This window comes from Narcine bancroftii, chromosome 1, assembly GCF_036971445.1.
Source record: "Narcine bancroftii isolate sNarBan1 chromosome 1, sNarBan1.hap1, whole genome shotgun sequence".
Taxonomy (NCBI): Eukaryota; Metazoa; Chordata; class Chondrichthyes; order Torpediniformes; family Narcinidae; genus Narcine; species Narcine bancroftii.
In genome coordinates, this window is record NC_091469.1 from 56,120,308 (window position 1) to 56,146,647 (window position 26,340).

Below are 26,340 nucleotides of genomic sequence, written 5' to 3' on the forward strand. Positions count from 1 at the left end.
CTAGGAGCATTGTCTATTAAGCCCATTATTAAGATCGTTAATCAAAAAGCCCTTTCCTGAAATTGAAGAGTATTTCTCATTTTGTCACTTATCCCTGTACGATTGAACCTCTGAGGCTGAATGTCAGCAGCTGTGAAAACTTGCCATAGATCAATAGTAAATGCTTCATCAAAACTGACACTCGGTTTCACCATTGCATCACTCAGGAAAAAACCTGATTATGGTATTCTGTGAGCTCTCAGCTGTATTTTTGGATTTCACAAACAGAGCTTCAATGATGAGATCATTCTGCTGTGGTCTCAGTGATACTTTAAAAAGGAAGCAAATTAATTTCCAGACTCTAGAGTTGAGAATGCCAAATTGACACTGTCCGTCACTCTGGGATGTCATCAATCATGATAACTCTCAAAGTCTGCACTCCATGAGGCTTTCTACTGAAAGAGAAGGACATAAATTCTCCTTTTCTTGAGTCAATTGTGTTCGCGAACTCTCCTAAGCAGTATGGTTCTCCAAGCTAGAACATATCATTTGTTGCTGTCTGGATTGATCCCAAAGCCAACGAAGTCACAATGACAGCTATTAACATCAACAGGTGACAGCAGGCCAGGCATATGTGCCTAGGCAGATCTTTGCTGGCAGGTTAGGGCCAATCTCTGCTATCACAAGTCATTGAAGAATATTCGTTTTTGCATGTTTTAGTCTTTGATCAGATTAATGTAAAGCTGCTGCAAGAGTTTCCAGAGATATCTCACCTAGAGAGAATCCACCAACATCCCCCCACCCCCCCAATTCATCACCCCCCTCCCTCCCAGTTCATTTTGTTTAGCTTTTCTGCTTTGCCTTTGAATCCTCCCTTGTTGCCCTGGACATGCTGAAGGCTCACTGAGACTATAACTGAATGCTGAATGATCTCAAATGTGTGGCAAAGTTCACTGTGGCTGACTACAAAGAGCTCAGCTCTAACTCCTCAACAAATCTGCAAGTAATTAATGATCTCTGCAAATAACACAGGTGCAGGGCTGGCCCCCAGTGGTCAGAATGATTTCCTGTACAGCAATTCCATTCACATGAATCAATTTCGCAGGCAGGTCTCAATTGTGCATTACACAAGCATTGTCGTCACTTCTGTGCACTCTGGGTCTTTCGTGTTTATAAGAATGATGATGACAAAATGGCATGATTAAAGGTTTTGTTGAATGGAAAATGAATTGTAAGATGCCAATTGTTTTTCAGGATTGATTATATGCCATCATTCAATCCCTCAGCAATTATGAGATATATAATTGAATTTCTCAGTTTAGGTGTTCTACAAATATGGGGCAGATTGTGCAGGCAGGATCTCTTCAATGAAGAGATTGAAGAGATTCTGCCTGCTTGGCTTTACTGACTTCATTGAAAATACAGAATCAGAATTTATTGAAATGAACATGTCATGAAATTTGTTGTTTTGCGGCACAGTGCAAACATTTATGTAAAACCACATTAGAAAATATATAAAAATAGTGCAGAAAAAATCAAAGTAAGGTAGAGTCCATGAATCTGATGGCAGAGGGGAAGAAGCTGTCCTTGTGCCACTGAATGCTCATTTTCAGGCTCCTGTACTGTTTTCCTGATGGTAGCAACCTGGATGGTAGGGCTTCTTGAGGATAGAGGATGCTTTCTTAAGACACTGCCCTAAGACATTATCAAAATGGTGCCTTATATTGTCAACTCTCTGTATGCAGCTCTGACGGGAACTATAACGTATTCCCATCCAGAACTATAAAAAATCAAACCTACAACCACAGAAAAAAAAATCTCAGTTTATCCCAACTGCAGAACTTGAAAACATTAATGTATGTTTCTTCTATCATATCTTCCCTTGGTGCATGGGTGTTGTGTGCAACCTGTAACGTATAAAATTAATCTGAATGCATAGGTTTTTTGCGTTCCTTTAGAGCACACATGTCAAACTCTGGCCCATTGACCAAATTTGGCCCGCGATATAATTATATTTGGCCCGCAAGATCATATCAAAAATGTATTATAGGTGACCCGCTGGCCGCCGCGCCAGTATAGCGCATGCACAGTAACCGCTGTGTCCCAGGGTGAGAGAGAGAGAAAAATCCTGGTCCTTGAAAAGTAGTGGTGGGTGGTTTTATAAACACGCTGTCATGTCCCCCCGCCCACACACCCACCGCAGCGCGGCCTGGTCGGTGTCAGGGGAAGCCAAGGCCGCTTCCCACCGCCCGGAACCCCAGTGGCACAGCGTTTCTTGGAGCTGCAGATTGAGTCGGGATGCCGGAGGGAAGATTGGGGCTCCCTGCCTGGCGATGGGGGCGCCGGCCACCCTGCGCCTTCCCACCGGACCAGCGGCGGGTGCCCGGAGTACACGTGGAGAGCGAGGCTGGTCGGGCAGGTAGGGTGGAACCCCCCGCCAATCTCAGGAGTGGCGTGGACTGGATTCACCTGCTCCTCCACTGCTGACCGGGATCCCACCGCGGTCCTGAGCGCGGAGACTGCCCTGGAAAGGTCCTGGGACACCGGCACGGAAAGAAAAGGGGGTCCGGGAGAAACTCAGCAGGTCAAAGGGGGGTACAAGAGAAACTCAGCAGGTCAAGGGGGAGGGGTCCGGGAGAAACTCAGCAGATCAAGGGGAGTCCGGCAGAAATTCAGCAGGTCAAGGGGGGTCCGGGAGAAATTCAGGGGGGGCCTGACCTCGCCAGGACCGTTGCCCACTCCCCCTCCCTGCTGCAGGCCAACCCGCGACTCACGGTGACGGGGCCGCTGATCCGCCAAGATGCCGCCCTGCAGCGAGAGCCGATGCCCCCGCAGTGTCGTTGTCCAACCCGATCGCCCGCAAACCTCGCCCTCCCGCACACAGGCCTGAGTAAGTATTATGAACTTTAATCTCAGGATAAAACGATCTTCCAATAGTTTCATGTCACAGTGATAAATATATTCCTGGTTAAAAATGGTCCTGCACCTGGATACAAGCTCATTAGGCATAAAACCTGAAAAGTGTGTAAATCAAAGGATATCTGTACCAATGGAAAAAGGGCATGGCAAATAACCCTGCTAGAGTTCATGCCCACAATCAGTCACCCATTTGATTGTTTCAGGAATCATGTTATTCTCCCACTTTCTCAATAGCCCTCAGATTTTATTATTCGACAGCACACTAGCAACATTTGACAAATCCTCTATAGAGAAATATTATTATTGAATATTTTATTTCTCATTTGTTAATGCTTCTGGAAAGAGTTTATCCAAAACTATTATTAAACATTTATTTTAATAAGAAAAAGTTTAACATATGTTGAAAGAAGAGAAAACATGCAGATGTTGTTGAAAATTTTCAATAAATGTTTAGTTCGGCCCTCGACTTAGTCCAAGTTTTTAATTTTGGCCCTCCGTGAATTTGAGTTTGACACCCCTGCTTTAGAGGAAGACACAAGACACAAGAGCAACTTGTCCGTGAACTACTCTTTGCAGACGATGCCGCTTTAGTTGCCCATTCAGAGCCAGCTCTCCAGCGCTTGACGTCCTGTTTCGCGGAAACTGCCAAAATGTTTGGCTTGGAAGTCAGCCTGAAGAAAACTGAGGTCCTCCATCAGCCAGCTCCCCACCATGACTACCAGCCCCCCCACATCTCCATCGGGCACACAAAACTCAAAACGGTCAACCAGTTTACCTTTCTCGGCTGCATCATTTCATCAGATGCAAGGATCAACAACGAGATAGACAACAGACTCGCCAAGGCAAATAGCGCCTTAGGAAGACTACACAAAAGAGTCTGGAAAAACAACCAACTGACAAACCTCACAAAGATTAGCATATACAGAGCTGTTGTCATACCCACACTCCTGTTCGGCTCTGAATCATGGGTCCTCTACCGGCATCACCTATGGCTCCTAGAACGCTTCCACCAGCGTTGTCTCCGCTCCATCCTCAACATTCATTGGAGTGACTTCATCCCTAACATCGAAGTACTCGAGATGACAGAGACCGACAGCATCAAATCCACACTGCTGAAGATCCAACTGCGTTGGGTAGGTCACGTCTCCAGAATGGAGGACCATCGCCTTCCCAAGATCGTGTTATATGGCGAGCTCTCCACTGGCCACCGTGACAGAGGTGCACCAAAGAAGAGGTACAAGGACTGCCTAAAGAAAGCTCTTGGTGCCTGCCCCATTGACCCCTGCCAGTGGGCTGATCTCGCCTCAAACCGTGCATCTTGGCGCCCTCCATGATCTAAAATGGCGGTGCTGGCCCGACGGGCAAAATGGCCTACTCCAGCTCCTATTGTCTATTGTCTATTGTCTATTGTCACAGTTCGGCGGGCAGCAACCTCCTTTGAAGAAGACCGCAGAGCCCACCTCACTGACAAAAGACAAAGGAGGAAAAACCCAACACCCAACCCCAACCAACCAATTTTCCCTTGCAACCGCTGCAACCGTGTCTGCCTGTCCCGCATCGGACTTGTCAGCCACAAACGAGCCTGCAGCTGACGTGGACATTACCCCTCCATAAATATTCGTCCGCGAAGCCAAGCCAAGAAGAGAGGTTACATGATGGTGAGAATGTCCACTACCTCTTGTGCAAAAATCCAAATGCTGGAGGAACTCAGCTGGTCAAGCAGTATCTGTGCAGGATTAGGGACTGTCAATGTGTTGGGTCTGGATCCGGCATCAATTTTGAGTCAAGTCCTGAGGCTGGGTCTCGATCTGAAATGTTGATTTACTCTTTGTCTCCACAGATGCTGCTTGACCTCCAGTAGGTTGTTATTATGCTCCAGATTTCAGCATCTGCAGTCTTCTACCTTTTTGTGCTGTTTTCTGAGACTGTTTGGCTGATGTCTCATAGACCTATTATCTGCTCAAGGAAAGTTTGTTTTTCTACTGCTGTTACATTCCATCTGTAGGGAAAATGGTTTTGAGAACTGCCATAAAGATGTGAATTTCAACCTCTCAATTCTTTTAAACTTGACCTGGCAACATATTAAAAAAGAATTAACAGTCTCTTGCAATTAGAACTCTTGATCTTTAAACAATTCTGCAGTTCATTAGAGTTAATTCCAAGGTGTTGAAGACAATTGCACTGGAGGCAATGCTGAAAATACCTCATGCAATCTTGAAAGCTTTACTGCAAAATTGATGACATGCTATTTTTACTGAGAATAGGTGAAAGGTTAACAAGTTGATATGAGACATACTTGGCTCAATCACTTGGTAGGTACCTTTATCCTGGCAGATCTCACATCTTCCTTGTCTGGAGCCAAATTCTCATGGGGTTAGTAGCTGAATCTATCCTGTTAATTATTATTTTTAGATTTATTTCTCATATTCTTCATGGAAGAGTCCACATAGTCTTTCTTTTGCTTTAAACACTCCTTCAAGGAAAAACAGGTAATTATTCACAATTCTTACTGTCTCGTATATTGCATTAGATACTTATGAATTAGCCTTCTTGATGTTAAAGAAACTAAACATAGATTGGGTACCCTCTCTTCAGAATACTTTTGTTCCATGAGCTTCCTCCTCTCTGGTACTTTAATTCTCCATCCCATTGACTTATCCGTCCATGACTTCCAGTATTAGTCTGAGGTGATCCAATGCATGTTTGAGGAACAGAACCACATCTCTGAAAGATGTAGCTGTTATGTCTCAATATCAAATTCAACAATTTTAGGCAGCTACTTGTCTCTTTGTTTCAGAAATGACCAGTTCTGCTGCAGTATTTCACTGAATAATCTGAATGCTTTTATTCTCTCTCTCTCTCTCTATAGATAGTGTCTGATATGCTGTAAATTCCCAGCACATTGTCCTTTAGTTTTCAAGTTTATTTCACAGTTGAATATCTATCTTGGTATATTTTCTGTCTCCCTCTCACTCCTCCCTCTTCCCCTCCCTGCCTCCCTCTCTCTTTCTCTTTCTTTTCAATGTCCTCTTAATCTATTAACTAGAGAGCGATGTAAATATTGGAATTATGTCTGCCAAAGATGTTCTCTTTCTCCTATCAATTCCTCCCTTCTTTCACTGTCATTTAAAAATAGCAAATGTTTATTCTGTACAGTTTTCAAGCATGATCGCAAAGCTTTCTTTCCACAGATGATGGCTCACTTGCTAAATGTTTCCAGCACTTTCTGTGTTTTTTTCTCAGTTTTAACCAGCGTGGCTTCAAGCACAGAATCTCTGAATTTGGATGGCCAGAAACACTACCCATTTTCTAAAAAATGTGTTCATTACAGTTTTCTTCCTTTTTTTGCTATATAAATTGAATTGGTGTGGCTGGATTAGCATGGTTGCGGTGGGCTAAAGGGCCTAATTCTGTACTGCACATTTCCATGACGTTAAAATAATATTTTTACTCTCCACTTCCAAGTATACCCACTAATTGTGCGAGAAGAGCTTGTCTTAGCCAGGAGACGATGCCAGTGTTTGAATTTCGGGGTGATTGTGTGAAAAAAAATGAAAAAAGATGTCTGAAATAGAAACAAAATCAGTGTTTGTATATTGTTATGTTTTTGATCCTGAACATCTTGAGCCCAGATTCCAAACCTCAGAAAATATGTGCTAACAAAAGCACAACAGTCTGCCGTGCACTTAAGAGTCAATTAGAGAGCAGAAAAATTAGAAGTCCAAGAGTGAAGCAATAAAAATGTTGCTTGCTATTGAAAATAGGGGAAAAAAAACCTTATTTGTATTGGTTTCAATTCAGTACTTTAGCCAGGAGTGCTAACATCTGCTTCATATCAGCAAATGAAATATTCTTTTAGATACTGAAGCAATTACATTTATTGTCACAGAATTAAAGATGCTGACCAGAGATGCAGTGCAAGACAGACTTGGTAGGTTCCTCCTTCCCACCCCAGCAAGGCACTTGGTAATACTGATTCTTTTCCTCAAAGCACACCACCCCTCTCTGTTTGTTTTGTAACAATGAGCATTGTTTATCATTAGGCAGCAACCTCCTTTGAAGAAGACCGCAGAGCCCACCTCACTGACAAAAGGCAAAGGAGGAAAAACCCAACACCCAACCCCAACCAACCAATTTTCCCCTGCAACCGCTGCAACCGTGTCTGCCTGTCCCGCATCGGACTTGTCAGCCACAAACGAGCCTGCAGCTGACATGGACTTTTACCCCCTCCATAAATCTTCGTCCGTGAAGCCAAGCCAAAGAAGATCATTAGGCAATCTATTATGACACAGAGATTGAGAAAGACTAAGAAGGCAAAGAAAAGGGGGAGTGTTGGTGGGGGTTAAATCATAACATTTCAATGTATCTATGCCTGATAAACATTTATCCACCAGGATATTTTCACTTTCTATCCCTATCCGCTGCAAGAATTTGAAATTCATATTGCATCCACTTGGAATGTGAATAGAAAATGGAGAACACATTGGGTGAGATAACACTCAACTTAATCCCCTCCAAAATTTTCATTGCCCCACAGAACCACTTGAGCAGGAGGATCATCATAAGCTCATCAAAATACTTTTTAAGTCTTAATTAAACAGAAAACATTCTTTAGTATACCGCTATATTTCACACAAGATCTGGACTATGGTATAACCTTCTGCTGCATTGCATAAGAGAACAACATTTAAAAACTGGAATTCAAATGCACACAGGGGCAAATATTGAAAGATTTGAATAATTCTTAACTGATCATCCTCATCATGTTGGTGAGCAGTAGGTAAGAATAAGATGGTACATCCTTGGATGGCCTGGTGGCTTTTTGATAGCTCACCACTGTCAAGGACCTTATTAATCATCCCTAAATATTTGCTAATCAGGTACGTATAAAAAAATTGTTGATTTAACTTGATCTAAATTGTAAAACAATTAAAAAGTCACTTTAAATTCTGTATATTAATTTTAAAACAAAATGAAAACTAACTACTTACTTTTGGTATTGCTAGATAGCAAATCCTTTCAAATGAAGAGGGTTGCACTATATAGCAGCCATGTCTGCCTTAAAGTTGATGGGCCAGACACAAAACCATCCCTTCAGCAACTGAGCTCCACCTTTGGACTTGGCAGTGCTGGAATCCAATGCTGTGAATTCTATCTTCCACAGGACAGGCACAGAAATCAGTATAATATTGTTAGCTGGCGATTTTTTTCCAGAAACGCCAGCCGAAGGGAAGTGTGACCAATGTCAATGTCCTTTTGCCAATGCAGCTGGAATTCGTGCAGCACACCTTCCAATTCATTTGAGTTCTGTATGCTAGACAGGAAAGGACAACTCAAGCAATTCACTACTCACTGAGGGTTTCAGTTGATTGAATCCACACAATTTTCTGCTATTAAGAGACAATTTTCTTCTCGCGTTTGAAAAACAAAAAGAGATGCAAAAAATGCATTTATATAGTAACTTTAAAATCTTAAGGAATTTGGAGTTAAGTGCACATTGATTGTTCAAACACTAGCTGATTGGCATTTTACCAGTAGAATAGTCTGATTAATGCAGAAATTCGAATATAGATTGAAAACTGTCTGAAGAACACTTCTTATTACACAAGTAGTACAAATTAATAACGTCACTAATGAAGGAGGTGTTCAATCAATAATTTGTGACAAAAATACAAAAAAATAAAGCATTCTTAGTTCAATGGAAATCACTTGTAATTATTTCAATGGTGCAAAAGGAATGTGCAACGTTAAGTTTGACTATTGATGCTTTGAGTTTTGTCCCTTGAGAAAAGCATCTGAGCCAAATGATTTCCTCTGCCAACCACTGTCAGCATTATAGAAAGATAGCTCTTGAATTGTTTTACAATCCACCTAACCAAGCATTAAGCGCATTGTAAAACACCAGCAGAATTTCATTGCACTCCCTCAATGGCAAAGTTATTTTTTCCTTAGGTAAAGAGACTAAAACTACATACATTAAGTAGTCCAGGTATGGTTTCAGCAAGGCAGTATAGAATTGTGGTAAGACATCCTTTCTCCTGTACTCAAACATTCCTGCAATAAAACTAACATATCAGGTGTCCTCTTAACTGCTTGATGCATTTGCCTATTTGCTTTCTTCAAATCATGTACGTGCAGATTCCTTTGAATATTAGTGATGCACTATCAATAACTCCAAAAGACTGGAAGTTATGTAAAACTGATAGACTTTTATTCACAATAAAATGGAGGCATGTCCATGCTGGTCGACTGTCCTGAACTAGGGAGGCTTTTGTGGAACAGCCACCTTTTTTCAGGGGACTGTTGGAGGGGCCACAGTACAGTCAGCCAATGAGTGTGCCCAGACAGTTAAATGTACAGGCAGTGGTTTACCACAATTAACATTTCCTAATTTAAATTTTGCTCCATCTTTCCACCTGATTTCCCATCACCTAAAATCACTCAATTTGTCTAAATTGGCCCGAAAACTCCACTTGCAACTCACTGTAGCCATCCGCTACAAAGAAACACACACGCACAGTGTGGCAGATTAAGCTCACTCCTTTATTGTGCTTTTATACTGTGGTATTTGCTATTGCAGTCTGAATCTTGCAATCCAGGACGAGAGGAGTGCTTTGGCACAGGACCTGGTGGATGTGTCAGCCAGGGGGATTGCTTCTGGCCACTGGGTGAAGCAATCGACCACTGTAAACAGGCAGTGGAAACCCTGAGAGACTGGCAAGGGTCCCCCTCTGTCAACGTGAATGTGGTCAAACCTGCGTTCTGTTGGTTCGAAAGGCTGTTGGGGGACCTTGGTGTGTCGCTGCACTTTGGCTGTTTGACACTGTGTACACGCCTTGGCCCACCCCCTTGCTTGTTTCTGCAACCCATGCCACATGTACTTGCTGGCCACCAGCTGGACTGTAGTCCTGATGGATGGGTGTGGCAGCCCATGGCTGAGGTCAAAACCCGTTGCCTCCATGTCGTTGGGACAAGAGGTCAAACCTGCCCGGTCGGTGGCCATGTCACACAGGAGGGTGGTAGTACCTGTGCTGACTGGAACATCCTGAAGCCGATGACCTGTGACAGTGGTCCTGTACTGTGGGATCTCGTCGTCCTGCTCCTGTTCCTCTGCCAGTGCTGTGAAGTCCAGACCGTTGACCAGGGAGTTGATGCTGCGTCTTGACAAGGCATCCATGGCCACGTTGTCTTTGCCCAAGATGTGCTGGCCATCTGTGGTGTACTCCAAGATGTAAGACAAATGTCTCTGTTGGTGGGCTGACTAGGGATTGAAGATTTTAGCCAGGGCGAAAGTCAGTGATTTGTGATCTGTGAAAGCCCTTCCCTCAAGAAAGTACCAGAAGTGGTGGATGGCTAAGTACAGCGCCAGCAGCTCTCTATCAAAAGCACTGTAGTTTAGTTCAGGGACCACAGATGTTTGTTGAACAAAGCTAGTGGGTACCAACTTCTGTCTATCTGCTGCTCCAGGACTCTGCCAATCGCTATCCCTGAGGCATCGACTGTGAGGGCCGTGGGTGCATCTGGTCTGGGGTTGGTCAGGAGTGCAGCTTTGGCCAGGGCTTCCTTGGTTTCCACAAATGCAAGGTCCTTCTCCTTGCCGAACATCAGGATGAACAGAAGGCTCATCATTCGGGCAGCAGCTGGAATAAACCTGTGATAAACATTCATTATCCCCACAAACTCCTGCAGATCTTTGGTTGTACTGGGCTTCGGGAAACTGCGGATGGCCTGTACCTTGTCGGGCAGTGGTGTGGCCCCATCCTTTGTAATCCTGTGTCCCAGGAAGTCGATGGTGTTCAGACCAAACTGGCATTTGGCCAAGTTGATGGTGAGGCCAAACTCCTGCAGATGACTACAGAGATTTTGGAGATGCTGAAGGTGTTCCTGTCAGGTCCTGCTTGCCACGAGGATATTGTCAAGGTAGACAAAAGTGCCTTCCAGGTCTCGGCCCACTGCGTCCATCAGTCGCTGGAATATCTGCTGTATTTTTGAGCCTGAATGGCATCCTCAGGAACTTGAACAGTCCAAATGGAGTGATGATGGCCATCTTGGGGAGGTCATCAGGATGCACCGCGATCTGGTGATATCCTCGCACAAGGTCCACTTTTGAGAAATGTTGCCCCGTGCAGGTTTGCCACAAAATCCTGGATGTGTGGGATGGGGTAACGGTCTGGGGTGGTGGCCTCGTAGAGCCAGCAATAGTCGCCACATTGTCTCCAGCCCCTAGTTGCTTTTGGCACTATGTGCAGAAGCAAGGCCATGGGCTGTCTGACCGTCGAACAACACCCAACTCCTCGAGCTTGCAGAACTCCTCCTTAGCCAGTTGGAGCTTCTCTGGGGGAAGTCTTGCCCTTGCGTGGAGAGATGGGCCCTTGGTCAGAATGTGATGTCTGACACTGTGTCACGGCATCTCTGCTGTGAACTGAGGGGAAAGGATTGCCAGGAATCCCGCTAGCACCTTGGAGGACTCATCCTCCGAACTGTGGAAGGAGTCCAGGTGCATTGCCGGAAACCTAGCACCCCTCAGTGCAATAGTCTGGTGGGTCTTGGTGTGGACGAGTAACTTACCCTTAATGCCCACTGGGAGGCTGTGGGCTTGCAGGAAATCTGCTCTGAGGGGTGGTTGTTCCACTGTGGCCAGTGTGAACTCCCACGAGAAGTGACTGCCCCCGAACTGCAGCTCGGCCCTACGAGTGCCATAGGTCTGCATACTGCTGTTGTTGATAGCCCTCAACGTGAGTCTCGCTAGCCTATTCCTAGTATCCCAACCCTGTCGGGGGTATCACACTAACCTCTGCTCCTATATCCACCAGGAAGCGTCTGCCAAACAGGCAGTCCCAGATGTACAGGAGGCTCTCTTGGTGACCAGCCGCTGTGGCCATCAGCAACGACTGGCCTTTCGTTTTCCTAGAACTCGCAGGGGGAGTGGCATCGGCGGGCCTCGGTGCCCCATCTCCGGTGGTAGAAGCCTCATCAGTTGCTGCACTGGCTCCTGCCTCTTGTCTGCTGTTCCTTGCTTGGAACTGCTCTGGTCTGATTGTGGGACTTCTTTACGAGCCCCACAGTAGCCGAGCACTTCTGTTTCTGTTCCACAGAATGTCTATCCGTGCTGCGACTTTCCAGGGGTCATTGAAATCCTCATCCGCCAGGAGCAGTTGGATGTCTTCAGGCATTTGTTCCAGGCACGCCTGCTCGAACATAATGCCAGGCTGCTCATCTCCCAGGAGGGCCAGCATCTTATTGATGAGTGCCCACAGGGATCTGTCTCCAAGCCTGTCCAGGTGGAGCAAATGTGCTCCTCGCTCTCGCTGCAAGAGTCCGAACGTTTTGGTTAATAGATCTTTGAAGGCATTGTAAGTGCCTTCCGATAGTGGCCTGTGCATAAAGTTGGCCACTCTGTCTGGGTGCTGACCGCATGGTAGTACCGAGTGGTCTCTGCTGTGATGCCCCAAATCTGGAACTGAGCCTCCACCTGGTCTAACCACGTGCCGGGTCGAACTGTCCAGAAGGTCGGGAGTTTTACGCCAACTGCACTGACTGCTGCTTCATTCTCCATGTTTAGATTCCTTCGAAACCATCAACATCACCAGTTGTAGCCGACCGCTACAAAGAAACACACACACACACAGTGTGGCAGGTTAAGCTTATTCCTTTATTAGGGCTGGAAAGGCTGCTTTCATACTGTTCAAGTTCCCGCCGTTTTTGCTGAATAACAATAATGGGCGGGAACGTCCATGCATATGAATGCCCTTCTTCCCCAACCTGTTTCTGCTGAGTTAGCTGAGCAGCTTGACCAATGCCAATTTAGTGCTATTGGTCTGATGCTGCCCCAGCTTCTACCCCTGCCGGATCATTGTCCTGGGAGTCGCTTTATCGATCTCTGTCCGCGTCTGCTGCCTTGTGATGTGCCGGCCTGATCTCCGCATATAAATCCAAGTTGTTGTTGTGGAACCTTGTAGATACTTTCTAAATGGCAAGTCATTTATAATTGATTTTACCGTTTCACCCACCACTGTTGTTCGGCTCACTGGCCTGTCATTTTTTTTCCCACATTTTTTTATTTGTCCTCTTACGTATAAAATCCAACTTTATAAATTTCAAGTGCCCGTTTATCTCATAGATGTCCTTATTGATTTACCGACAGGTTTGCAGCCTCAGCTACTTCTCCTCATCACATCAGTCCCAGGAGAGTTGCACCTCCTCCCTTGATGCACAGAAGAACACCACAGCCATCCCAAATACAGCAATTTTCAGGAACACACCTCAAACCTTACCTGCCAATTACAGCCTCTTCAGCACAACCTAGCAGCATCCATGTTCAAGGTAAGGAGAAAATAAAATAAAATAAAATCAAAATCACATGATAAATCTTGCTATGAGTGAATATTTCTGCAGCTACATGATGAAAACTGATGAAAACTTTCCACCTGGAAATTTCTACTGGCAAATCTGTGATTAAAAAAAAACAGTAAATGTTTCAGATTAGCAACCCTTTACTAAATCTGCACTTGATTTTTCTCCATTATAGAGTGTAACTGTTTTTAATCAATTCCAGAAAGAAGAGAAGGAACAAACAGGAAAGGGTCTATTCCACTGGGAAAACATTAGTGGCTGAGATTTCAGTTGGGTAGATCAAGGAATTAAAGTGACAAGTGACCAGAGCTCAAGTTGTCCCTCATAGACTCAAGATTTATCACAGTGCAATCACCCAGTGTGATGCGCTGTGGTGCAGCAAGGAAACACAAAACACGAGGAGACTGAACTAAAGGCTTTAATCAGCTCAAACTCCATACAGACCAGTCTTAATATCTTTCCTGGCTTCATGTGTGCCTAACTGTCCTTTGCTGGCTCCATGTGTTCAACTGATCCTGGGAAGGTCCAACTTGAGTCGATATTGACAGCTGGCCAGGTGGGGCCAGCCTCCCAGGTTGCCTACCTGCAGGTACAGTGGTTTCCCCCTGCAGTAGGCTGGTAGGAGTTCAGCCAGTGTAGTGGTTGTGTCACCACATTCACCCCCTTCTTAAAATGAGTCCCTGGGTGGGGGGGGGTGTCCTTTGGCACTGGGTAGTATTTAGAAGTTAAGGTGATTTGGGGTCATCTGTGCCTCTGAGAACATCACAGGGCTGACTCCTGGTCATTGGTCGGCAGGGATGGGGCTGCCTCAGGGTCAGCTGGGTCTGGGGTAGCCGGTGGTATGGGCAGGAGCATCTGGTAGAGAGAGGGTGTAGGTGTGGGGTGGATCCGCAAGGAGTGGAGCCCTCTAGAGAGGCGGAGGGAGGGGGGGTAGGCTCCCGGGAAATTGTGAGTGGGCCAGGGGTGCCCTGGATGGGAAGGTTGTCACCTGCTAATGCCAGACCCCTGATCGAGACAGTGTCCTCATGTCCATTGGGATACTTGATGTTCCCGGAGATGTCAGCCACATTGGCAAGGAAATTCCAGTTGCTGATTTCCTAGGAAAGGAGAAAAGGTATTCGTGAGGGGTCTGATTGGTAGCCATGCATAAGAGTGGCCATATGGTGTGGAGTGCCTCAGGGAGGGCATCTTACCAGTAGACGACAGACCTCAGGACCAAGAGGAATGCCTTCCAGATTACCCAATTTTCACACTCCACCTGTCTGTTGCCCCTGGGGTTGTAGTTAGTCGTGCGACTAGCTGCAATGTCTCGCACCATCAAGTACTGGTGCAGCTCCTCGATTATGAAGCCGGACCCCCGGTCTCTGTGAATGAAGGCTGGGTATCCGAACATGGTGAAGATCTGCATCTTTTGATTACGGAGGCAGTTGACACGTCGGGGCAAGGGGTGGCGAAGGCCCTTGAACTCAACACTGAGCCGTTCAAAGGGCCAAGTGACCTTGATGATATGGGCCTGTAGTGGGTGGAAGAAGTGTGGTTTGCACTCTGCATAGACTCTGGACGACTCAGTCATGGTCCAGACTTCTTGGACAGTGAAGGGGAAGTTCCAGGACTTAAAATGGTATAGGCACATGATGTCCGGGTGGTAGAGGGTGCCATGCAGTGCTTGCAGTTGTTCAGCCTGCGTGCTGGCACAGGTCTGGGACAGGATATCGGGGGAGTCATTGTACTTCTCTGGCCTATACTAGATGCCGTAGCTGAACGTGGCTAGCTCAATTCTCCAGCACAAGATCTTGTCGTTTTTGATCTTGCCTCTGTGTGTGGTGCTGAACTTGAATGCCACCGTGTGCTGGTCTGTGAGGAGGGTGAACCTCCTGCCTCCCAGGTGGTGGCACCAGTCGCAGACTGCTTCCATGATCACCTAGGCCTCCTTTTCGATGGCGGAGTGTCCAATCTCTCAGCTGTGGAGAAAAAGGACACGGGTCTATCCCCTTGCTTGAGGATTGCAGCGAAGGTGATTCCAGAGGCATCACACTCCACCTGAAAGGGGAATACTTGTCCACAGCATGCATCGTGGAATTGGCAATGTCCAGTCTGATGTGGGTGAAGGCCACTTGCGCCACAAGGGGGAGGAGAAAGGTGGTGGCTTTGATCAGTGGCAAACCTTTTCTGAAAAGTGGGGGACCCACTGGGATGAGTAAGAGAAGAGCCCCCCTGTGGAGGGCCTTGAACATGTGGGGGATGGACTGTTCCATTAGGGGGCGCATGTGTTTGGAGGTTAGGACCGATAACACTGTGTTCCACAATGTACTGCAGGATGGCGAGGTGGGTGGTGCTGAACACACACTTCTCTTTACTGCAAGTGAGGTTCAGCTCCTCAGCTGTCCAGAGAAATATCTCCAGGTTGGCATCGTGATCTTGCTGGTCGTGGCTGCGGATGGCGACATTTTCCAGGTATGGGAAGGTCGCTCTTAGATTGTGCCTGTCGACAATGTGGTCTATCTCCCGCTGAAACACAGAGACTCCATTTGTGACCCCAAAGGGAACCCGGCAGAACTGGTAGAGGCGCCCATCTGCCTCAAAGGCAGTATAAGGTTTATCCCGGGCATGGATGGGGAGCTATTGGTAGGCTGACTTCAAGTCATTCGTGGAGAAGACCCTGTAGTGAGCTATCTTGTAGATCATGTCAGCAATGCGGGGCAGAGGATAGGCGTCCAGCTGTGTCTGGCTAGAGTTGATGACCATCCTCGGTTTGCTTCCCCCTTTTATGACCAGGACCTGGGGTGTCCAGGGCTGATGCTGGACTCTATGATTCCTTCCTCCAGAAGCAATCTCACCTCTGCCTTGATAAAGGTCCTGTCGGCCAGGCAGTAGCACCTGCTCTTGGCAGCTATGGGCTTACAGTCTGGCGTCAGGCAGTTGAAGAGAGATGGAGGGGGGCAGCTGTAGGGTGGAGAGCCCGCAAATGAACTGGGGTTGGTTGCTGGGCTTCGTGTTGTGGATGGTGAGTGGGGGCAGTGGGTCACTGAAGGCAAGGGTGAAGCTGTGGAGGTGGCACTGGAAATCTAGCCCCAGGATGACAGGGGCACTGAGCTTGGGCATGACCAGGAGCCTGAACCTTTGATATGTTCCCCCCACCCCCCCCTGTCAAGTCCACTGAGCAGCACCCGAGTGCCATGATGTAGTGGTACTGGGCCGCAAAGGCAATATAGGAGTTCACTGGGTTTACCTTTAGTTTCAGTGTACGGACCACATTCGAGTGCACAAAGCTCTCAATACTACTGCTATCAAACAGGCATTTTGTTACCTTCTCGGTTGTCAGCAATGTCCATCATTGAGCACCCAAGACCATGGGAAATGTCCTCTGTTGGCACGGAGGACACTAGGACCACCTCGGGGTCTGAGTCGCTGCTCCCCGATGGTTGTTGTGAATAGTGGCCAGCAGGTGCCCTTTGGAGAGTGGGGTGCTGCAGTTGCACAGATGTGCATGTTGACCATGTTGTCTGGTCGGTGATTCAAGCGAGTTGGGGCAGTCCATAATGGTGGCACCCTGGGGACACAGATGGTGGTGCAGTCGGGCAACCCAACCGGAAGTGTGGCCAGAGGTGATGTCATCGGTGTAGGTGGATGTGACGTCTTCGGTGCGGGTGCAAGTCAGGCGATGAAAGATGGTGGCGCCCGCCGTGAGTACACTGCGGCGATGTGGGTGGACAGCCAGACCAGAAGTGACATTGACAGTGTGGGTGAAAATGGTGGGTGGAGTAATGGCGCTACCCAACATTTCCACATGGTAGTGTCCACGGGGGCTCCCGGTTGGTTGTGGAGAGCCATAACACTCCCGGTAGGTCTGGAGAGGCATACCTTAACAAAGTGGCCTTCCTTGCTGCATCAAGAGCAATGTGAGTTCCTTGCTGGGCAGCTCTTTCAGGAGCCCCTGTCCGACCCAAACCGGGACCCGCAGTACTTACAGTGGCAGACTGCGTCAGTGGTGGTAATCATCTTTGCCACGCGGGCCCTTCACCGTCTGCTGTCGTCAGCGTCGACCAGGCTAGAGGTTGGGGGAGTTGAGCATTGAAGGGCTCTACATGGTGAGCTGCAGCTTCTAGGGAGCGGACCACCTTCATGATTCTGATAAGGGAAGCATTATTCTCTTCCAACAGTCTCAGTCAAGTCACCCTTGATTTCAACCCTCGCACGCAGGCATCTCGGACGAGTCGCTCCACTTCCCCTTCAGTCACCCCAGCTTCAATGGTGCCCTCCTGCAGTGCCCCCAAGTAAGTGTCTGCCATCTCACCTGCTGTACCCTGATGCTGAGCAGGTACCGGGCGTAAAGCATGTTCGTTGGGGGCTGGAACATGCCCTCCAGGATGGCCATCGCTGGCTCAAAGCCCGTGCAGTCTCAAATAGCCTGGAAAGTGCAGGTGCCCAATTTGGTGTGAAGTACCATGAGTCTCTTCTGGTTAGTGTTGATGACCTCAGCCTTTGTGTGGATGATCGCATGGATCGCATACTTCCAGATCTCAAAGTATGTTGGACGTCCGGGTTTTGAGGGTCGATATTCAGCCTCTTGGTGGTTAGGAACTTCTCCATGGTCCTTTAAAATTTTGAGCTGATTAAATTGTGATGCGCTGTGATGCAGCAAGCAAACACAAAACACGAGGAGACAGTGCTATAGTCTTTAATCAGCTCAAACTCTGTACACACCAGTCTTAATTTTTGCTGTCTCCATGTGTCCAACTGACCCCAGGAAGGGCCAGCTTGAGTCTTATACACAGGGCGGTGATTGACAGCTAGCCAGGTGAGGCCAGCCTCCCAGGTTGCCTACCTGCAGGTACAGTGATTGCCCCATGCAATAGGCTGGTAGGAGTGTGCCCAGTGTTGTGGTTGTATCACCACACCCAGTCTATATTTAGTCTCCAAAATGTGGATTAGACACATTATGATCAGCAACTACAAAGTACTAAACTGCAAGCAGTACAATTAATTTAATTATTGATTATTTTTGTTATTGTAAAGGAGCATAGAGGCCAAGGAGTACATCTTCTGTGTTGAGGACCCCTCCTAACAGAAAAGGAGGGAATATTCAGTGATTGATAAGTGTGTTTGCACATTACAAAATGAAGGTGTCTTTCAAAATACTGAAGGAAAAGGAGTGGAAAGAATGTGTTTGGTGATGACATTTTATTGGGGAAATGGCAGAAAATTACCCATGTAATGTGAAGACTGAAAGGGTAGAAGATGAGGCAAGGAAAACCTTACCTTTGGAAGGAGAAGAAAAGGTCTCTCACTCTCTCTCTCTCTCTCTCTCTTCCTCTCCCTCCCTTTCCCTCTCTCCCTTCTCCTCTCTCTCCCCCCTTTCCCTCTCCCTCTTTCATTCTCTCCTCCCAACCCAACTCTTGGCTCCCTCTTTTGCCATCCACAAATCCTTGCTCTTCTCTTTCTAACCTTATTCTCTCACTTTGCCTTCCTTTCCCATTCACTTGGAACGATTTTGCCATCCTACCGTGCATGAACTAAGCTCGTTTTCTCTCTTCACTTTTTATTTATTGTTCAGGTGATTTTGGCTGTTAATGCAATTCTTACTCACTTCACATTAAAATTAATTTGCCTTGCATAGGTTTATTACAGGAGTGTATTTGAAAGGAAGGGAATTTCAGTCAGCAAACATAGTTGTCATCCAATATTTGAATGTAATGCATTAACCTGATCTTACACAAAACACTTTTACATTAGCTCTTACCAAAGTCATACTTGTGACTATCTGGATTCTTGCTAATTGTTAAAACAGATGTCCGTTCTTGGACCTTTTATCACCAACTGAGGGATCTCTAACAGTTTAATCCTCTCTCCCATTTACTTTCATTGAGTCCCTCAGATAACAACACTCACCGCTGGTGATAAACATTCTTCCACAACTTCCTTCATATGAAATGTCCTTTTGCAGTACAGTTCTTAAAATGTTGGGTTTTAAATATCATGCAAAGCTTTTAATATTCCAGAGACTCGTTACACTATGAATGAAAAAATGAACCCTTAACCTCATCTCTCTTATCGTAAACCTATGTACTCTAGTTTTGACACATCTGCTGTGCAGAAAAGTTTCTACCCTATATCCTTGATAATTTTGAATACCCTAGTCAGATCTCCCTCAGACACCTTTATTCCAAAGACAATGATCCCATTCACCAGAGCCTTTCTCCATCATATAAATGTTCCATCCCAGACAGCATCTTCGGCACTTCCTCCACCACAATCACATTCTTCCTTTAGCATGGAGAGCACACTGCCTGAGAGAGTTGTGGAGGCAGACACTTATAAAATATAAGTAGTATCTTGATGAGCACTTGAATGGCCAAGACTTGGATGGCTATGGACCAAATCTGGAAAGAAGATAAACATAGTTCAGTAGTCAGCTTGGCCATGTGGGCTGATGGATTTGCTCTCTGGACTAAATGACTCCATGACCCTGTTTAAGTACAGCCTTATCAAGTTACCTCCAACCAAACTGATAGGTGTGCTCAACTATCACTGCTAATACATCATTTTGGGTTACAAACACAACAGACAGAATTTTCCTTTATTGGTTTAATTTAAATTTGGTTTCAATCATGTTCAGATTACATCAGAATTCTCCCCATTAACAGACAGCTGTGAAAACCAAAAATATACTCATGAAAAGTTATTATTACCAATATTAATTAAAACAATATATATTATGTCTCTTTACCTCCTGTTTGCATACAGGCTTTGCCAAACAGATTAACGCCATTACAAATTTAGTCCAGAAAGTATATGTATTAAATATTAATCTGTTAATTTCACTCATATCATATTCAACCTATTGTGGTTTCAGTTACTATTGTATTGTGTGTGCTATAAGATTCCCACAGCTTCACAGCCTATAAACCCAGCTAATAACTTCAATACTAAAGCAGACCAATATTAATCCTTACTTCATGCTGGGAAAGAAAAATATAAATCCCAGTACTTTTAAGATTTAGACCAAGATCTTTAGACCATTTACACTACTATTGTGTATTTAATGAGGCAGCTGAGAACCAAATGAAAATGTAGGGGAAGTTTTTCCCTATCATTCAGCCCTGTTTATCATATATCTAGGTTTAGGTTAGCTCAGGATCAGACAAGGACCCATTATTTGTGTTATCCATTGCCTGCATTATTTCTGGATTTATTATGGTTTATTAATAGCAAACATTCAATCTGACATATTCTCCAAATTTGAAAAGGTTACATGCACTACAAAGGTGTTCATGTGTTCAAAGTGAATGTGTGATGATTTTTGAGAGGTGGTGTAGAATGTTTATTTGCAAAATGAACCTAGTGAGATCTATTTTAAAGCAAGTATTCACAATTTTAATTTAGATGAACAATCTTTAGGCAAACATCTATGCTAAAGTACAGCACAAAAAGGTTGTAATTTCTCTTGTCAAAAAGAGATGAATGGTGCAGCAATGATGCCGAATCTAAATATTTCATTTAGCCAGCCTTCTTGACACATGTCTTGGTGTGACAGATTTTCTCCTGTTTCTTTTTCTTTTATTGACAATGTTAGCTTGAAGTGGTGTCAAAAGTTCAGAAGAAGCAAGGGAGAAGACTGAGAAAGGAAGGATAAAAACATGTCTATTTTAACGAGAGAATTAATGGAAATAGAGTTAAGTTGAGAAAGGGGAAGATTCATTTAAAGGAGGAGATTGGTTGAGGTGAAAGGATGAGAAGATGAGAAAAAGATCAGTCCAGTCTTTCTGGCCAAAAAGAAATGGACTAATAAGAACATAACATCTACGCCCAGCAATTTCCTGACTTTGTCCTGGGAAAACTCCCAGGCAACACCCAAATGTCAATACTTTGATGGTCAATGCAATGTCCTGCTTTTTTCACGATAAGGTATAGATGTCCAATGCAACTTAAAAACAACTTGAGGCATAGCAATGACTGATGGATTCACCTTCATGTTTTTTAACTTAAATTTGAAATACCAAAAACTGACTTAAGAGTTAATGCCATTGTAGAGTGTGTCAAAAGAATCAAGGGCTTGTTGATCCAAACCAAAGTTTTTATTAACTAGAAGACTGGAGCGTATCACATGTAGGTCGACCAGTCCAGAATGACCTTGTCTGGCTAGGAGCAACCTTTTAAGACCTGCCAGTAGGCGTGGCTATGCTCTCAGCCAATCACAGTCATCCTACACTACAATCTGTAAATATACATATTGGTGATAGAATCGGTACTATCACAGCCATAAAGACAATTTACCAAGGAAGTCTGGAATTGGTGCCAAAGAACTGGAGAATGTGTAGCTGAGGTTTACTAAAACGGCTACGTGGATGTTGGATTACTGTACTATGTCCCCATTAGAACAAAATTAATTTAGACAAGATTTTAAAATGTTCAAATTTATAAGTAGGGATTTGATATCAAGAAACTGGTGGCAGATAGGCTTATAACCAGAAGAAACAGATTTGAAATTGAAAAGTCTTAAGATGACTTTTGGAAACTTATAATTTGAAATGGAGAGGAAGTTGATTTAGTGGGAACTTACAGAAGACAAAAGTAATTATAATCCTGTGCTTTTTCTACACTGCAGGACTGTGACAAAAAGGCACAAGAGTATAATTAATTGATGGTTCTATCAGACAACTGTCATTGAACTGTCATGTGATCCTGTAACTCTATAAAATGAAGACCAAAAATTAAAACCTAGAGATTTGGAGATAATGATACCTGAAGAATGTTGAAACTATTTCCCAAATGGTCAAAATTGGAGGTATGGGGTTATAATGTTAATTCATTCACTTTCATTATTAGTCAATGATATAATTTTAAGCACCTGCGTACCTCTTGGACACTGAAAATATAAATAAAAAAAGAAAATTATTATTCTTGCACCCAGAGAGTTCTCAGCTTAGAAGGACAAACCTCTTTCTATGATATATTAGTTTAGAATTGAACATCACCAGTCAGGCATGGGCAGAAATTTTAATTATCTTTAATTATCATGTATGTGCATTAAAAAGGGGGTAATAGTGCTGCTTCATCACTTTTAGTTTATTTCATAATATCAGGTGGCTGTGGGAAGCCAGTTCTAACAGTCACCATCTCCTGCAGTTCACTACCTTGCTGTTCCAGCTTGCCTCGTATGATTTAAAGAGCCGTAGCCATGGTCACTGAACTTTCCTCTCGGTCTGGTACAAAACAATAGTGACATTTATCTATCTCAATGTGCAGTCTTAAACTTGTCAGTTCAGTTTAAATTGGCTGTACCAGGCGAGAGCAGCTTCATGGCCCAAATGCCGTTTAAACAAAGAGCAGTAAACAGTTTCTCTGCTGAAGACTGGATGTCTTGGAAGCCTATGTGAATCTCCAAGTATTAATGCTTAAACAGCAAGCAATCATGAAATTGGTCCAAGACTGACTATCCCATGCACTCCATAAGCTACTCAGTATTGCAACTGTGTTTTCTTCGAACAAAAACAGAGGATGGGTTTTAAATGGGCTATTATGTCATTCCAAAGCCAGCATTTCAGGATTTGTTGGCCTCATCTCACATTTTCATGTAGTATTAATGTGAAGATTTTAATAATATTTCATTACTTTAAATCTGCCATGACTACATGGTTCTTCAGTCTTCACTATCATTTAATGTTGTTTTGCTCTATTTGCAAAAAAAAACTTTGCTGCTCCCATCAACACTTCTCTATTTTGTACTAGTTAGGCATTCACTGTACGGCAACTGATCTTCCATTGATACAAACATTTTGAATTTTAAAGTGATCATTCCAGGAGGTGAAGGGAATACTTTCCATTTCAAATGATGGTTTTGGTATCAAGTTACATTTTTGGCAAGTATTCAATATTTTTCATCCCGTCCATCATTACTCCACCCTCAAAGCAACTAATTTTTCAATTTTAAATGACCAAATATAATTGAGCAGATCAGTGGCAGGCTCAAACATGCTTCCATAAATGGACTCTGCTGGAGGGGCCTACAATTACAGAGAGCATGTGTCATAATTTCAGATGATCTTTTTCGGGGAACTAACTCTTGATACTGAGGAGAGCATGTTCTTACCAAAGGTTGATCAAGAGCAGGAGCAAAAGCAGAAGAAGGCAGAGGAAGTTTACAAGAAGAGTGGAATCATTTGGGGCAATAATTTTCTGATTGGACTGTTGATGAAGGGTTTGAATGCAGCTAATAGCTGTAACTCAAAATCTCCATCCAGCAATAGTCCCACACCTTCAGTAATTGGTTATCACATCCTCTTAGCAGAATTGCTAAAACAAGTCACCATAGATTAAATACAATATTCCAAATCAAAATTAAAACATATCAAATGCATAGAAGCAACATCTAACCACACATGTGAATTCACAGGTATTGGGTATAAGATTTGAAACGTCACATTGCAGTTTTACAATATATTGCTGAGAACACACTCAGAATGCAGACTTTCATGTTTTTCTCAGAATATTGTGTATACTTCTGGTTACCATATGACAAGAAGGGTCTGGTAGCAGTAGAGAAGGAACAGAAAAGATTCACCAGAATGTAGGCTGGAATGAAGGGCTGTAGTTATATGGAAATATTGGATAGACCAGGTTTATTCTCACAAAACATGGGAATATGAGGAATAGCCTTTCAGAGGTTTACACAATTAAGAGGGGGATAGGTAGGATAAATAGTCTGAATTAATTGTAAAGGGCAGTGGACACTAAAACTAAAGGGTGCAGCCTTAAGGTGAGAGGGAAGAAATTCAATGGTGATCTTAAGGATAGTTTTTTTACACAGTGGCGGTTTGGTATCACATTGAAAACCTTAACAAACGTCTACAGGTCTAGTAGAAAGTGTGCTGACTGGCTGTATCAAGGCCTAGTATGTGGGCGCCAATACCTCTGAGCAGAAAGCCCTGACACAGCCCAGTATATCACGGGCAAAACTCTTCCCATCATCGAGAAAATCTACATGGAGCGCTGCTGTCGGAGAGCAACAACAGTCATCAAGAATCCACACCCATCCAGACATGCTCTCTTCTCACTGCTGCCATGAGGAAAGAAACATAGGTGCCACAGGACTCATACCACCAGGTTCAGGAACAGTTGCAACGCCTTCACCATTAAACTCCTAAACAATAAACTCAGCCAAACCCTCATTTCTGGACTCTTACTTTGCACGTTATTTATTATTGAATCTTTAATTTCTGTATTATATAGTCAGTTTCTTTGCTCTTCTTTCTTTGTTTACATTTCTCTCTTTTGTATACGTATAATTTCTTGAGTACAGTTCTTTGCACTACCATGAAGTAGAAATTCTGCCTAGGGACAAGGAATAAAGAATTTCAGGGTTGTATATGATGTCATGTATATAACTCTGACAATAATCTGAATTTTTGAATATTTAGAATAAGCTGCCTGAGAAAGTAGTGGAAGCAAATACTATAACAGCATTTAAAAGACATTTGGACAGGTACTTGAATAGAAAAGAGAAAGAGGAATACAGGCTTCATGCAGGCAGATTAGATTACTCTAGATTGGCATCACAGTGAGAATTAATAAGGTGATTTTAAGGCCTGTTTCTGTACTGTACGTTTTAGTGTTCTTTCAATCACTCATTGCAATTTGTGTATCCTTTACTAGGGATTATCAAAATTAACCCACGTCACATCCTTCACTAATTATATGTTGATCTACATTGTTGAAAAATTACCACGAATTATTAGAAAATGTATTCTAGATTTTTATTTACTGTTATTGGACCATCTACAAATTCCTCCCAAAAGTCTTTTTTTAAATGAAAAGGCCAGTCATTTGGATTATACAGCAAAACTCCCCTTGTAACAGAAAATATGATTGGAATAGTATGCAATTTATATCCAAAAATACTCATCTTAATGTTAATATTTAAATTTATAAAGTAACAATTGGCAAAATTTAAAGATCCATTTTAACTCAACTTGCCAGGAATGATTGGGGTGAACGTAAATTTGAAATAGTAACATTGTAATTGACTAGTTGCCTTTAGTGACATCTTAATTTCCTGATACTCAACTGCATCAATGTGTACTTCTTTAAACAGCAAGAGGCCTCATTAGCATTTTCACAGTGGACTCCAGTGACCACATTTGGATCCAACAGTAAACTTTCTTATTGATCACTGCAATCTGAAATTGCTAATGAACGTTTGTGGTAGACAGGACCATTCTAAGGATACATCTGACTGTGAGATTGTATATTTTGCAGATTTCCATGTGGGTAATGAAGAGCATGAGTGTTTTCCTGGACCCTCATATCTTTAGCTCTTCAGTAAGGTCTTCTTACCACCTCTACCAGTTATGATTAACTCCAGATCTTACCTAACAAACTAACTTATGCCACTGTGAATATTTCCACTGTGATAGCTTCAATTTACTTCAAAATTTCTGAAGCCACCCCTGTTCTCACTATTATGTCAGCACAGAGGCCTTTTCAAAACTTTATATTTAATTAAGGAATATTGTTTACTGACTGTTAGTTGACATCATATACCATTTTCCTCCACTATAGATATACCCATGACAACAAATCCATCTATTATCTTGTCAGTTCCCACGTCACAAGCATTTTCATTTTTCCTCATGTTCCTCTACAATGACATCCCACTCCTGATTCACCCATATTAGTGGATTTACAAATGTTCCTCGATCCTTGATCTTCCCAATGCATCTCTCAGATTTTCCCTTACCCTGGAATTCTATCCCCAATGCTTCCAGATCCAAATAACACATCACTGTTCCCCTTCAGTACTCCTTCCAGAACCAATCTCCTATCAAGCAACTCCAAAAATGCATTGTCAGAACTCAGAATGCTTCACTAATACTTCTATATCTTACCACTGCCTTCTCAATCTGCATTCATTCTAATAATATCCTCCCAGTATCACCACACCCTAACATCCCACCTACCCCCCTCTCCCCCCCCCCCCCACTTCAACAATGCCTTGGGATTGTTATTTCACCTCAGGACATGTATTATTCATTTTCTAGCATAATTTCAGTTCTTGCAAAGTGCATTTGGGAATTTCTGATATTCCTTACA

The 26,340-nt window shown here is 43.9% G+C and overlaps 1 protein-coding gene across 1 annotated transcript in view; it reads left to right on the forward strand.

Moving 5' to 3' along the window:
• LOC138758388 (zinc finger protein GLIS3-like) overlaps window positions 1-26,340 on the forward strand; it is a 484,048-nt gene that overhangs the window by 407,500 nt on the left and 50,208 nt on the right. Inside the window, exon 8 of the mRNA XM_069927224.1 lies at window positions 13,043-13,221. Within this exon, the coding sequence (XP_069783325.1) occupies window positions 13,043-13,221 (179 nt within the window). The remainder of the gene's footprint in view (window positions 1-13,042; window positions 13,222-26,340) is intronic.